This window comes from Crocuta crocuta, unplaced genomic scaffold, assembly GCF_008692635.1.
Source record: "Crocuta crocuta isolate KB4526 unplaced genomic scaffold, BGI_CrCroc_1.0 scaffold158, whole genome shotgun sequence".
NCBI classification, from domain to species: domain Eukaryota; kingdom Metazoa; phylum Chordata; class Mammalia; order Carnivora; family Hyaenidae; genus Crocuta; species Crocuta crocuta.
The window spans coordinates 2,910,616-2,925,217 of NW_027532590.1; the positions used below are offsets into that span (position 1 = coordinate 2,910,616).

Here is a 14,602-nt window from a genome sequence, read left to right on the forward strand (position 1 = left end):
CTGAAGAGAGTGGATCTTTTGCCCTGCAGAATTTCCAACCTTCTGTATTTGCCTTGCAGCCTCTTATTATTGTTTATCCTGTTTCTCTATGCCTTGGATGTTAGGTTGAAAGAATTGATGATATTAAATTTAAACATTTTCAGTTATTATACTCTTTGTGTAGTTTTCACTGCATCATAGGAAGAGACACATAGTTGTCCTACCAAGCTCAGTTTGAGTTCTGTGTGAGAGCGATGACCACATGATCCCTTAATGGTGGAGTTATGCTTTCCCCCTTGTGACCAGAAAGACATCTGTGCAGTGTTGTGTTGGCACCATATTAATAGCCAGTGTTCTATCAGTCATTCACCTGATAGTTGACCAAAATGACCATCTTTGCTTGAATCAATAATTTCATGAGGAGGTTACAAAACGACTTTCTAAAAAGAAGCCAGCCTATGCCTTCAGCTTTTCTTATTTTTTTTAACTTTAAAAAAAGTTTATTTTTTAGAGAGAGAGAGAGAGCAAACATGCGAGTGAGGGAGGGGCAGAGAGAGAGAAAAAGAGAGAGTGAGGGGATCTGAAGCAGACTCTTTTGTTGACAGTAGAGAGCCTGATGTGGGGCTCAAACTCACAAACCATGAGATCATGACCTGAGCCCAAGTCAGACGTTCAAGCGACTGAGCTACCCAGGTGTCCCTTCTCTTAAATAGTCTAATTAGTCTTCCCATGCCCACATTTACAACTCATTGTTCACATGGTGGCCAGAGTAACTCCTGAAATATCCATCATATCACGTTACTTTTCTGCTCAAACCTTTCAGTGGCCTCCTCTGTCACTCACAGAAAGCCCACAGCCCTCACCCTGGCCCACAGGGCTCTTCATGTCCTGGATGCCTGCTCAGTCTTTGATTCTATCTGCTACCACCTCCCTTTTCTCCTTGCTCATTCTGCTCCAACCCCATTGGTATTTATGCTGTCCTAGAACACCCGGACATGTCCCAGCCGAAGTTTCCTATGAAGCTGCATTACCTTCTATTCAGTTTCCTTCTCAAGTGATATCATAGGAGAGGACTTCCTGACCATCGTACTGAAAATAACTCCCCAACCCCTCTACCTGCACTGTCTACCTCCATACCTTGCTTTACATCTCACAGCACTTTCATGTTTGGTGTGCTAGATTTACTTTCCTGGATGGCTACTGGAGTACGAACTCCATGAAAGGAGACACGTCGTTTATTTTTCCCTTATTCTGCTGTCCTAGCTCTGATCACAATGCCAAAGTTGACACACGATAAATAAAATATGAACATACAACTGAATACTCAGTGAAAGTAGTACTTTAAATTGAGAAGAGTTGTTTCTTTTTCAGAGGAGTCACCTGGCTAAAGGGAATGCCACCTCTTTTTCATCCTGCTTTTGCTGAGCTATGGAAAGATGCATTTTGGGAAATTAGATCCATACAATATAATTCCCAGAAAGTACAACTCAAAAGGTACTTCTCAAGGACATGGACTCTTGTTCCAGCTTGGTACTCTTCAGGAGGGAAGTAGAAATTAAGTGAACTTCATTCTTTTTACATTTTCAAAGAATTGCCCTCAGAGTAATGGGGGACAACAGGTCACCGGTGATTAGTCTCCAGTTACACTCAGCCCACCTCTACCAAAGGCAAATGAAACACAGTGATGAGCCATTTCCTTCCTCAGTCATGATTTGCTTTATTAGGGATTATTTTTATACTTCTTATTTTAGTAGCAGAACAGGCTCATGAATAGAACTTAGATTCAGAGAATTGCTTTTATCTCATTCATTAAAGAGTCATTGGATTTTAAAAGCCCTTTCTAAAAGCCTAGAGAACTATAGCCCTAAATTCATGCACCCTTTCAGAAACTCACATCACTCTTAGTTATTTTGATTAAATGAACCCAATACAATTACCTCAAAAAGAGGAGCAGTGAGCTTTTGTATATATTGTTTTGGATAGTTTGACAATGCCCATTCTCTCTTTAAGCTCTGTTCGTCTCTCCTTTTCCTTCAGGTATCCTTTCAAATTCCCATGCTTTGCACATATACACCGATATAATAAGGCTTTTTCTCCAGGATCCCTCCAACATGTCCCACAGTGATCCTGATTTAAACAGACAGGGACCTTACACTTTGTTAAGTGAATGAGATGTATGGCTAATGATGTGGCTTGTGTTCAGCCAAAAAGCTGGGGATGAGACCGACCATTTCCCTTTGATCAGATCATCAGTAATACTCTTAGAGTCAGTATCCCTCTTCTCTTCTTTGGACACACACTGTCCTAATCCAGGCTTCAGGGGAAAGGGAATAAAAGGTAATTATAATATTTCATTTACTTCCTGCCTACGGGGATTAACATGGAAGTCCAATACAATTACATGGTGACAGGGATGAAGACTGAAGCCAATGGAGCTGCCTGTCTCTGCTGCATAAAGAAGGTCATCCAGTTACTGCTGGACAGCAATTTTCAGAAAATCCTGTAATTAGGTTGTGAAACTGTGGCAAATAGGATGAACTGAAGAGGCAGATGTGTGGCCCAAAGTAATTTGGTTTCTACTAAAATGTGCTGCAACCCACATCCTTCCTATTTATTAAAGCCCTATAATATACCATGTTACGCTATTATGGAGGGTAATGGGGAGTCAGACACTTAACTATAATGAAATTAGATTCCCCCTTGCCTGCATCAGAGGCACAGTGACATTTTCTTGTAAAAGCTGTGAAAGTGGTTTCTCAAAAATAGACTTGACAAAAAAACCCACAAAACAAAACACACTGGAATCCACTTCACCATAAAGAATAAAATAGCTAAATGCTGATGAGGTTGGAGACTTTATTGTCCCTCTGTAATACCTGCTCTTAATTTGAAGCTGTTGTGAAGCCAGCCATAGAGGGGGGAGACATCATAGTCAATGAGCCTTCATGCTGTATCAGTCTACAAAGAGAACAAGATTGCTTCCTATTTTTAGGAAGTGAATAACAACAATCAGGAATGGTTCTGCTTTGCAGGTATAGTCCTGACTTCTGATGTTTTCTTGACTTTGTATTGTCTTTTCCCATCTCCTTTTAAAGCATGAATACAGAAATCCCTCAACAGGTTAATGAAATTAACCTCAAAAGGTTAAGAAGATTGGAATAAATAATAAAGATATAAATAAAGAATAAAGAATATATATATATATAAAGAAAGGTTAAGAAGGTTGGAAAATAAGCACCCATAGAATATGATATTTTAAATGACTTGAAAGTTTGTGAGGACGCGTGGTCTTTGTGTTAAGTTATATTAAACAACTGTTCCCCTAGTTTTCACCATTTTTTAATTTCTTATTTTGTCAAACTGATCTATCTGGCTCTTTTGAGCTATATCTGATGTCAGATGTGAGTTGGTCTTCATCACTCATTGAAGAAAGTAACAATGCCAGGAATCATCGAGTGGCCAGAAGAAGGATAATGCAAAATCATTAAGAATCAACAGAAAGGACCCAATGTGTTGATTAGAAATTGAAATAAGTGGAGATAATAATGCAACAGATGAAGCAGTTTTCAGTAAATGAAGGAAAGTACAGTATTGTTTCAGAAACGATAGTCCTCAGAGAGGAAGAGGTCAACTGTCAATGGCAAGCAGTAACAGCGTGGAGCTCTGTGCTGGGCCACTGGGAAGGAGATGCTCAGCTGGACCTGGCCCACCAGAGACAAAGACTGAAAACAAACTGACACATCATAATTGCACCACAGACAGTGGGAAGTCTGCTGCAAATCAAGGGCCAGGCCTCTCCCAGGAAGGAGAGAGGCACTTTAGCAGTAACAAAGATCCTTAATCACTCAAGCTGCATAGCACAGCAGGAGACAGTGGCCTTGGGAAAGCAGAGCTGCACAAAAATGAAATGTTACATGTGGAGGAAATTCAGGAACATTGGTAGAAAGCGTGTTGACATGATGAGGGATATAATGTATTCTCTTAAAAACAAATACTCCAGAGCTGAAAAGTCTTGAGAGGACTTTATGATTTATATTCAGAAATGCTTAGGAAATGGCCTAAGATCAAGATGGGAGAAGTGAGAAACCGAACGTTCCAGTGAGATTTCCCGACCTTGGTTCCAGTTAGATGACGTACGGGTCACTGTGTCCTAAGCTGAAGTCATTTGTGTAGGTCTTTGTACAGCTCTAATTGAGCTTCATCCTGAGCAAAACTCTCCTTGAAACTGTTTATTTTTTTTCCAGAAAAAATTACAAGAAATTTGAAATATAAAAAATAGCATGTGTGTGTCCTTGCCACTTAGACAATCTCAAGCATCACCAGTGGTACGTGCAACACATTTTTAAAAGCCATTTGTGAAACCCATCTTTGTGCAATACCTTTTTTTTCCCCCCTTAAGTTCTCAAAATCTGGGCTGGCTTTCCACTTGCATAATTATACCCTCTTCATAGTGGCTCTCTTGCTTTTTGTTTGCTTTTGTTTGAAATAAAACACAGTTTGGCTTAGATTTAGAATATAGTTTCTTTTAGGGGCACCTGGGTGGCTTAGTCGGTTGAGCGTCTGACTTTGCTTGGGTCATGATCTCGTGGTTCGTGGGTTCAAGCCCCGCATCAGGCTCTGTGCTGACTGCCAGTTCAGAGCCTGGAGCCTATTTCAGAGTCTGTGTCTCCCTCTCTCTCTGACCCTCTCCTGCTCACGCTGTCTCTCTCTCTCTCTCCTAGAAATAAATAAAACATTAAAAAAAATTAAAAAAAAAAGAAAAAGAAAACTTGAGTGGGAGAGTTTGACTTAAATATAAGATATGTGCAGTGAACATACCCAGAAAGTAAGATTGGGGCCAGATTATGCAGGCTCCTAACTGTTGGCTAGCACATTTGGCACAAATAACAAGTCATCGGAGATTACCAAGGAAAGACTAAAACAAAAACATGGAAATATAGAGCTGGAGAGGATACTGGAGGTCATTGAATCTCCTCCCTATATTTTATGAAGAGGTTAAATCACTTTGCCAATGCGATATAGGACATTTGGCAGAGTCCGCTTTGGAAAGAAGGTTCCCATAAAGCAAAAACATAAAAATTATATTAAGAATATAAATCTGGCAGATATTCTCCCTCATAATGTTTTTCTCACAAACCAAATATGTTACCTGAGTGTCAGAATGCAATAAGCTATTAGCACATGTTAGTTTATATGATTAACTAGTTAGTCACCTTGAATACCGGGCAATTACATGAATGAGTGGGTGGGTGGGGAGAGTAAAAGCCTTTGACTAAGAGGTGCTATCATGGAGATCAGATATTCATGACCACGATCAGATCACATTGTGGGGTTGGGGCTTAAACACATAAATTTCAGAGGGATACACTCACTTGGGCTGTAGCAATCAGTGACTCGCCTCTAAGAGGATACAGTAAGGATGATGGATATACATGATTACCTGTATGTGATTGAGTGATTATGTTACACAAAATAGTAGCACACATCTTACTGGAATTTCTCTCTCGCTAGTACTGAGGAAGCAAATGCTATGTTGCAAAGTCCCACCCGGCAAGGGACTGTGGGTGGCCTTCAGCCAACAGCCAGCAAAAACTGAAATTGTCAGTCCTACAAGAGCAAGAAACTAGACTTTCCCCAATATCCAACTGAGCATACAAAAAGATACTTTAGCAGTTGAGCCTCATAGGATGGTATTTAGAGATGGAAACTCTGGAAGGTAATTGGGTTTGGATGAGGTCATCAGGATGAGCTCTCCTGAGGAGAGCAGTGTCTGTATGAGAAGAGGAAGAAAGACCAGAGTTCTCTCTCTCTGCCATGTGAAGAAACAGCAAGAAGGCAGTCATCTGCAAGCCAAATCATTTGCAAGCCATCTGCCCTTACCAGAAACTGAATCTTCTAGCACCTTGAAATTTGACTCTCAACCTCCAGAGCTATGAGAGATTAATGTCTGTTGCTTAAGATACCCAATCTATAGTATTTTTTTATAACAGCCTGGGAAGACTAATACACTGATCCTGCCCCACTCAAGGGGAGGAGACCATACAAGGGCAGGAACACCAGCAGTAGGAATTGACAGCCACCATTAGACTCTGTCCACCACACTAGATAATCCTGTGGTAGGCATGTTTATTCTCAGTTTACTGAAGGGAAATCTTAGTGAAGGTTGAATGAAGTCAATTTTTTAAAAACATGAATAAATTTTAGTTACTTAACATAGAGTGCAATATTGATATCAGGAGTAGAATTCAGTGATTCACCACTTGCATACAACACCCAGTGCTCATCACAAGTGCCCTCCATAATATCCATCACCTGTCCAGCCCATTCCCCACACACCTCCCTCCATCAGCCCTCAGTTTGTTCTCTATTGTTAATAGTTTCTTGTCGTTTATTTTCCTCTCTTGTTCCCCCTCCCATATGTTCATGTGTTTTGTTTCTTAAATTCCACATATGAGTGAAATCATATGCTGTTTGTCATTCTCTAACTGACTTATTTCATTTAGCATAATATACTCTAGTTCCATCCACATGGTTGCAAGTGGCAAGATTTCATTTTTTTATGATGGGTGACTAATATCCCATTATATATATATATATGTGTGTGTGTGTGTGTGTGTGTGTGTGTATGTGTATATATATATATACCACATCTTCTTTTAGCCATTCATCAGTTGATGGACATTTGGGTTCTCTCCATAATTTGGCTATAGTTGATCATGCTGCCATAAACATTGGGGTGCATGTTCCCCTTCGAATCTGTTTCTTTGTATCCTTTGGGTAAATATCTAACAGTGCAATTGCTGGATCACAGGGTAATTTTATTTTTGGCTTTTGAGAAAACTCCATACTGTTTTCCAGAGTGGCTGCATCAGTTTGTATTTCCATCAGCAGAGCAAAAGTGTTCCCCTTTCTCTGCATACTTGCCAACACCTGATGTTTCTTATATTGTTAATTTTAGACATTCTGACAAATGTGAGCTGGTATTTCAACATGGTTTAGATTTGTATTTCCCTGATGGTGAGTAATGTTGAGCCTCTTTTCATGTATCTGTTAGCTACCTGGATGTCTTTGGAAAAGTGTCTATTCATGTTTTGTGTCCATTTCTTCACTGGGTTGTTTGCTTTTGGGTGTTGAGTTTGATAAGTTCTTTATAGATTTTGCATCTAACTCTTTATCAGAGTTGCCACTTGCAAAAATTTCCCATTCTGTAGGCTGCCTTCTAGTTTTGTTGATTGTTTCCTTCACTGTGCAGAAGTTTTTTATATTGATGAGGTCCCAGTAGTTCATGTTTCCTTTATTTCCCTTGCCTTCAGTGACACATCTCATAAAAAATTGCTCCAGCTGAGGTCAAATAGATTGCTGCCTATGTTCTCCTCTAGGATTTTGATGGTTTCCTGTCTCACATTTAGGTCTTTCGCCTATTTTGAATTTATTTTTGTGTATGGTTAAGAAAGTGATCCAATTTCATTCTTCTCCATGTCACTGTCCAGTTTTCGCAGCACCATTTGTTGAAAAGACTTTTTTCCCCCATCAGATGTTCTTTTCTGCTTTGTTGAAGATTAGTTGACCATACAGTTGTGGGTCCATTTCTGGGTTTTCTCTTCTGTTCCATTGATCTATGTGTCTGTTTTTGTGTCAGTACCATACTGTCTTGATGACTATAGCTTTATAATATAACTTGAAATCTGGAATCGTGATGCCTCCAGTTTTGTTTTTCTTTTTCAGGATTGCTTTGGCTATTTGGGACCTTTTGTGGTTCCATACAAATTTTAGAATTGTTTGTTCTAGGTCTGCGAAAAATGCTGGTGGCATTTTGATAGGGATTGCATTAAATGTGTAGATTGCTTTGTGTAATATAGACATTTTAACAATGTTTGTCCTTCCAATCCATGAGCATAGAATACTTTTCCATTTCTTTGTGTCCTCTTCAATTTCTTTCATAAGGGTTCTATAGGTTTCAGAGTACAGATCTTTTACACCTTTGGTTAGGTTTATTCCTAGTTATCTTATTGTTTTAGGTGTAATTACAAATGAGATAAATTCCTTGACTTCTTTTACTGCTGCTTTGTTATTGGTGTATAGAAACACACCAGATTTCTGCATGTTGATTTTATATCCTGTGACTTTGCTGAATTCATGTATTAGTTCTAGGAATTTTTTGGTGGAGTCTTTCAGGTTTTCCACAGAGAGTATCATGCCATCTGCAAATAAAGAAAGTTTGACTTCTTTCTAGCTCATCTGTATGCCCTTTATTTCTTTTCATTGTCTGATTGCTGAGGCTAAGACTTCCAATACTATATTAAATAGTATTGGTGAGAATGGAGCTCCTTGTCTTGTTCCTTACCATATGGGGAAGACTCTCAGTTCTTTTTTCACATTGGGGATGATATTAGTTGTGGGTCTTTTGCATATGGCCTTTATGATGTTGGGATATGTTCCATCTATCCCTACTTGTTAAGGGATTTTTTTTAATGTTTAAAATGTTTATTTATTTATTTTAGAGAGAGAGAGAGAGCGAGCGAGCGAGCAGGGGAAGGAAAAAGAGAGAGTGAGAAAGAGAGAGAATCCCAAGCAGGATCTGCAATGTCAGTGCAGAGCCCAATGTGGGGCTTGATCTCATGAATGATGAGATCATGACTTGAGCTGAAATCAACTGTAAGCCACCCAGGTGTCTCTGATGAGGTTTGTTTGTTTTTTTAAATCAAGAATGAATGCTGTATTTTGTCAAATGCTTTTTCTGCATCTATTGACACAATCATATGGTTCTTATCCTTTCTTTTATTTATTTTTATTTTTTAATGTGTATTTACTTATTTCAAGGTTGGGGGGAAGGGAGACGGGGAGAGAAAGAATCCAAGAAGGTCCTGCACTGTCAGCACAGAGCCCGATGCAAGGCTCAATCCCACAAACCATGAGATCATGACCTGAGCTAAAATAAAGAGTCGGACACTCAACTGACTAAACCACCAGGCATCCCTTATTCTTTTTTTTTTAAAGTGGTGTATCACATGGGTTGATTTACAAATATTGAATCAGCCCTATGGACTTAAATACCATTTGGTTGTGGTGGTGCTGAAAAATTCTTTTAATGAACTATTGAATTCAATTTGCTAGTATCTTGAGAATTTTTGCATCCATGTTCACCAAGGATATTGGTCTTTAATTCTCCTTTTTAGTGGGGTCTTTGTTTTTTGGAATCAAAATAATGCTGGCTTCATAGAATGAGTTTGGAAGTTTTCTTTTCATTTTTATTTTTTGGAACAGTTTGAGAAGAATTGGTATTAACTCTTCTTTAAATGTCTGGTAGAATTCCTCTGAGAAGCCATCTGGCCAAGACTCTTGTTTGCTTGGAGATTTTTGATTACTGATTCACTTTGTTTGCTGGCTATCAGTCTGTTCAAGTTTTCTATTTCTTCTCATTTCAGTTTTGGTTGTTTGTGAATTTCTAGGAATCTGTCTATTTCTTTCAGATTGCCTAGTTTGTGGCATAAAACTTCTCATAGTATCTTATAATTGTATTTCCATGGTGTTGGTTTGGATCTCTCCTCATTCATTTGTGATTTTCTCTATTTGGGCCCTTTCTTTTTTCTTTTTGAGAAGTCTGACTAGGGGATTAACAATTTTGTTTATTCTTTTCAAATAACCAGTTCTTAGTTTCATTGATTTGTTCTACTGTTTGTATTAGTAGTTGTTGTTTTTACATAGTTTATTTCTGCTCTAATCTTTTATTATTTCCTTCTGATGGATTTAGGCTTTATTTGTTCTTCCTTTTATAGCTCCTTTAGGTGTAGATTAGGTTGTATATTTGGGACTTTCTTGTTTTTTGAGATAGGCCTAAATTGCAATATACTTTCCTTTTAGGACTGCCTTTGCTGCATTCCAAAAGGTTTGGACTGTCATGTTTTCATTTTTATTTGCTTCCATGTATTTTTTAAAAATTTTTCTTTAATTTCTTAGTTGACCATGCACTCTTTAATAGGATGTTCTTTAACCACCATGTATTTGTGGTCTTTCCAATTTATTTCTTGTGGTAGACTTCAAGTTTCATAGCATTGTGAACCAAAAATATTCATAGTATGATCTTGATCTTTTTGTACTTGTTGTTGAGGATTGATTTGTGACCTAGTATGTGATATATTCTGGAGAATGTTCCATGTTTACTTGAGAAGAATGTGTACTCTGCTGCTTTAGGATATAATGTTCTGAATATAATTATAAGGCCATCCAGTCAAGTGTGTCATTCAAAGCCATTGTTTCCTTGTTGATTTTTCTGCTTAGATGATCTGTCCATAGTTGTAAGTGGGGTGTTAAAGTCACATACAATTATTGTATTATTATCAATGAGTTTAGTTATGTTTGTTATTAATTGATTTATGTATTTGGGTCCTTCCAACTTGGGAACATAAATATTTACAATTGTTCTATCTTCTCAAAGGACAGACCCTTTAATTATGATAAAGTGATTTTCTTCATCTCTTGTTATAGTCTTTGGTCTAAAATCTAGTTTGTCAGATATAAGTATGGCTACTCCAGCTTACATTTGAGGTCCATTAGCATGATAGATGGTTCTTTATCCCCTCACTATCAATCTGCCGGTGTCTTTATGTCTAAGATGAGTCTCTTGTAGGCAGCATATAGAGGGATCTTGTTTCTTTTTTTATTCATTCCGATACCCTATCTTTTGACTGGAGCATTAAGTCCATTTACATTCATAGTGCTTATTGAAAGATATGAATTTAGAGCTATTGTGTTACCTATAGGGTTGGTATTTCTGGTGATGTTCTCTGATCCTTTCTGGTCTTTGTTGCTTTGGTTTCTTTCTTTTTTTTTTTTTTTCCTGTTCCACTCAAAGAGTCCCCCTAAATATTTCACACAGGACCACATGGAAGTGGTCATGAACTCCTTTAGTTTTTGTTTGGAAAACTCAATCCCTCCTTCTACTCTAAATGACAGCCTTGACAGATAAAGAGTTCTTGGCTGCATATTTTTCCCATTCAGCACATTGAATATTTTATGCCAGTCCTTGTGGCCTGCCGAGTTTCAGTGGGACGTTCTGCTGCTAACTTTATGTGTCTACCCTTATAGGTTAAGGACATTTTGTCCCTAGCTGCTTTCAGAATTCTCTCTTTATCTTTGTATTTTGCAAGTTTCACTGTGATATGTCTTGGTATTGACCTATTTGTTCATTTGTTTGCTTGTTTTTTGAGGGCTGTTCTCTGTGCTTCTTGAGCTTGAAAGTCTGTTTCCTTCTGCAGATTAAGGAAGACCTCAGCTAAAATTTATTCACATAAACCTTCTTCCCTTTTTTTTTGCTCTTCTTCTTATGGAGCTCCTATATATGGATTTGTTTTGCTTGATGGAAATGCTGATTTCCCTGAGTCTTCCTTCATGATATGATAGTTTTCTTTCCCTCTTCTTTTCAGCTTCATTATTTTCCATAATTATATCCTCTATATCACCTATTTTCTCTTCTGCTTCTTAAGTCCTGACTGTGACTGTATCCAGTAGGTTTTTTCATCTCAGTTATAGCATTTTTTATATCAGCCTGACTAATTTTAGGTCTTTTATCTCTGCATCAAGGGTTTCTCAGGTGTCTTCTATGCTTTTTTCAAGCCCCACTAGTAGTCTTATGACTGTTTTTATAAATTCTTGTTCAGATATATTGTCTATATATGTTTTGAGCAAGCACCTGGCTGTGATTTCTTCTTGAACTTTTTTCTGGGGGAGAATTACTTCATCTTGTCATTTTGGCTAAGTTTCTGTGTTTTGAATGTTTTGAAAGCTTGTTATGTTTCCTGCACCTGAGAGTACTGTTATATTTTAAAGAGCTCATACACTGTCCAGGGCCAGGCACTTCAGGAAGTGTTTCTGGTGTGTGCTGTGTGCACCCTGCTGTTGCACTTTTTGGGTCAGTCCTCTGCAGAGCTCCTCTTTGCTTGCAGTAGGGAGTGTTTGGGCCTTTAACTAGATGTTCCTTGTTTTGTTTGTTAAACTGAGACTGGAAAAAAAATGATCCAAAAAAAAAAAAAAAGAAAAGAAAAAGGAAAGGAATAAAAGAAACCAAGCAGACAAAGTACTATAAGCCCAATTACAAAGAAATAGAAAATAAAAAGAAAGAAAAAGAAAAGAAAAAAGAAGAAGGCCTGATCCAAAAAATAACAAGAAAAGGCAATAAAAAACAAACTAACAAATAAAAAACTGTAAGTCTGATTCCAAAGGAAAAAAAACAATAAGCCTCGTCCTATTTCCATCAGAACTGCAGGTGATGCTTTGAAGCACTCTATGTTCAGTAGACTCAGTGCATGCAGGGTTGTGCCCGTGCTGGTCTTCTGGAGGAGAGGCTCACTGCATTGGCTTAGAGTCAGTCCTGCCCCAATATATAAACAGTTGCCAGGCACAGGGGTCAGGGCTTGGTGTAAGCGTGTCCCACCTCCACTGGGGCCACTATGTTGCTGTCTGAAGTTCCACCATATTGGTGTGAGGAGAAAAATGGTGCCACCCAATCTCTTGTCTCCAGACAGAGATCTCACATCTCCTGCTGTTCAGGAAGCCCTCAAAGGATAGCTACGGCAGTCAGCTCACCTTGCACCACAGATCTCTTGTATTTTTTCTTTGGCATGCTGTTAGAATTCAAAGCCCAACATCTTAAGAGACCCAGCACCACATAGATCCACTCCCTTTCTCCAGAGTAGAGCCTTTCCACACTGTCTGATGTCCTTTTCCCAGAAAAAATGGTCCCACGCCTGCATTGTGCACAGAATCTATGATGTAGCACTGCTAAAAGCAGCAAGCAGGTTATCTGCCTTCTGTGCGTCCCTCTGTCCCCTGCCAATGAGGGCCTTTTGTTGGAGCCTGAAGGGTCTTTTGTCCTTGCTGAAGCAATGTACTCTCTTCCAAAAGTACTCCAGGAAGGGGAATGTTCTCTCTCAGTGTGCCCCAGAGATCCCTAAACGATACTCTGAGCTCTGAGGCCAGTTCCCTCTTTCTCCCCAAAAGTGCATGCTACAGCTCTGCCCTGGAGAAAGTCACACACTTCCAAAAGCTCAAAGTTTGAGCTCCAAACACTGTTTCCAAAAAACTCTGCAACACTCAGTACCTCTCACTCTCCAGTCCATGGTCCGGAGAGGCTTTCCTCTTGTGTGACCCCAACACCACACTCTCTCAGCTTCTCTTTCTTTGTCTCCTTTTTGTCTCTCCATTGAAAGGGTGCTTTCCCTTCCATGGCACCGCCATTTTTCTCTTCCCCAATTCACTTCCACATATCTTACACCTGCCACATTGTCTCCTTCCAACCATGGAGATACTTCTGCCAGTTCTCAGTTCAATTTCCTGGGTGTTCCAAGCAACCTGACCCCAATACAGTTGTGTTTGAGGGACAAGAAAAGTCCAGGGTCCCCTACTTCTCGGCCATCTTAACTCCCTCCTCTGATTGAAGTCAATTAATTTATCTATTGCTATAAATTTTGTAAGTGATAAAGCAAGGATTAAAATACAGTCTGATTGACCCTACGGCAAATTTGTTACCACACAGTACGGCAAAGTTACCATTTTTTAATGTGATTTGCTACATCCTCTTTCCTTCTAGTACCAGAAGTGAATGCTCTGAGGCTGTAAAAGATGATGGAGTCTTAGGAGAGCAGGAGCCTAGAACCTGTGTTTCTGAATATCTTGCATATCCCCAGAAGTCTGATCCTCAAATACTTGACTGGAAGTAGAATGAAAAAGTATTTGAATTGTGCTCCAGTCCTGAGGCTTCAGGGTTTGTTTACTATAGAAACTACTAGGGTTTCCATCTTAATCAATTTGGGCTCCTATAACAAATTATAGACCAGATGTTTAAACAACAAACATTTATTTCTCAGTTTTGGAGGCCAAGCATTCCAAGATTAAGGTCCTGGGAGATCTGGTGGCCAGTGAGAACCTGTAGATGGCTGTCTTCTCACTGTGTTCTGATATGGTGGAGAGTAGAGAGCAAGAGCAACCTCTCATGTTTCTTCTCATAAGGGCACAAATCTTATTCATGTAAGCATCAGCCTCATGACCTAATTAGGTCACAAAGTCTCCACCTCTTAATATTAAAACATTAGGGGTTAGAATTTCAACATATGAATTTTGAGAAGACACATACATTCAGTCCATAATAGTTACTTTAACTAACATGCTCTTTAAATGTAGCTTCAGGACAAGTCCTCTATCAGAAGGCAGTGCCTAAGTCCCTCCAACATGGAAAATCTTAAAGCTGCCATACCCACTAGAGTTTGGACTGAAGTGTCCCTGAACTTGAACATTGCTCATATTGACTGTGGTCTACCTTTGCTACTCTTTCCCCTTGGCGATCTAAATACTTTTTGTTCCCTTACTACCTATTGGCTACTGCCTTGGTCTAATGAGGCAGAGCACTTAGTTATTGTTTGAACATTATCTGGTATTAAATATTAGAGAAACTTAGAATTCATGATGCTGAGAGTCAACCATCTCTTTCTACCCCTGATAAGATGAGTCCCTTTGGATACCAAAGGAGGTGTGAATCAAATATAGAGTGTGCTTTGCCCCTTTGGACATTAAACTAGATTGGTGACCAATCTTATAACTAGGTCACTGTTCAACTTCCTTTCGTTTTCTC

The 14,602-nt window shown here is 39.0% G+C and overlaps 1 protein-coding gene across 1 annotated transcript in view; it reads right to left on the minus strand.

The window, feature by feature from the left end:
* The window catches only part of GALNTL6 (polypeptide N-acetylgalactosaminyltransferase like 6), a 1,147,170-nt gene that overhangs the window by 153,816 nt on the left and 978,752 nt on the right, over nucleotides 1–14,602 (minus strand). Inside the window, exons 9-10 of the mRNA XM_077779662.1 lie at nucleotides 14,244–14,258; nucleotides 7,627–7,664 (exon numbers count right to left, since the gene is read on the minus strand). Of these exons, the coding sequence (XP_077635788.1) occupies nucleotides 7,627–7,664; nucleotides 14,244–14,258 (53 nt within the window). The remainder of the gene's footprint in view (nucleotides 1–7,626; nucleotides 7,665–14,243; nucleotides 14,259–14,602) is intronic.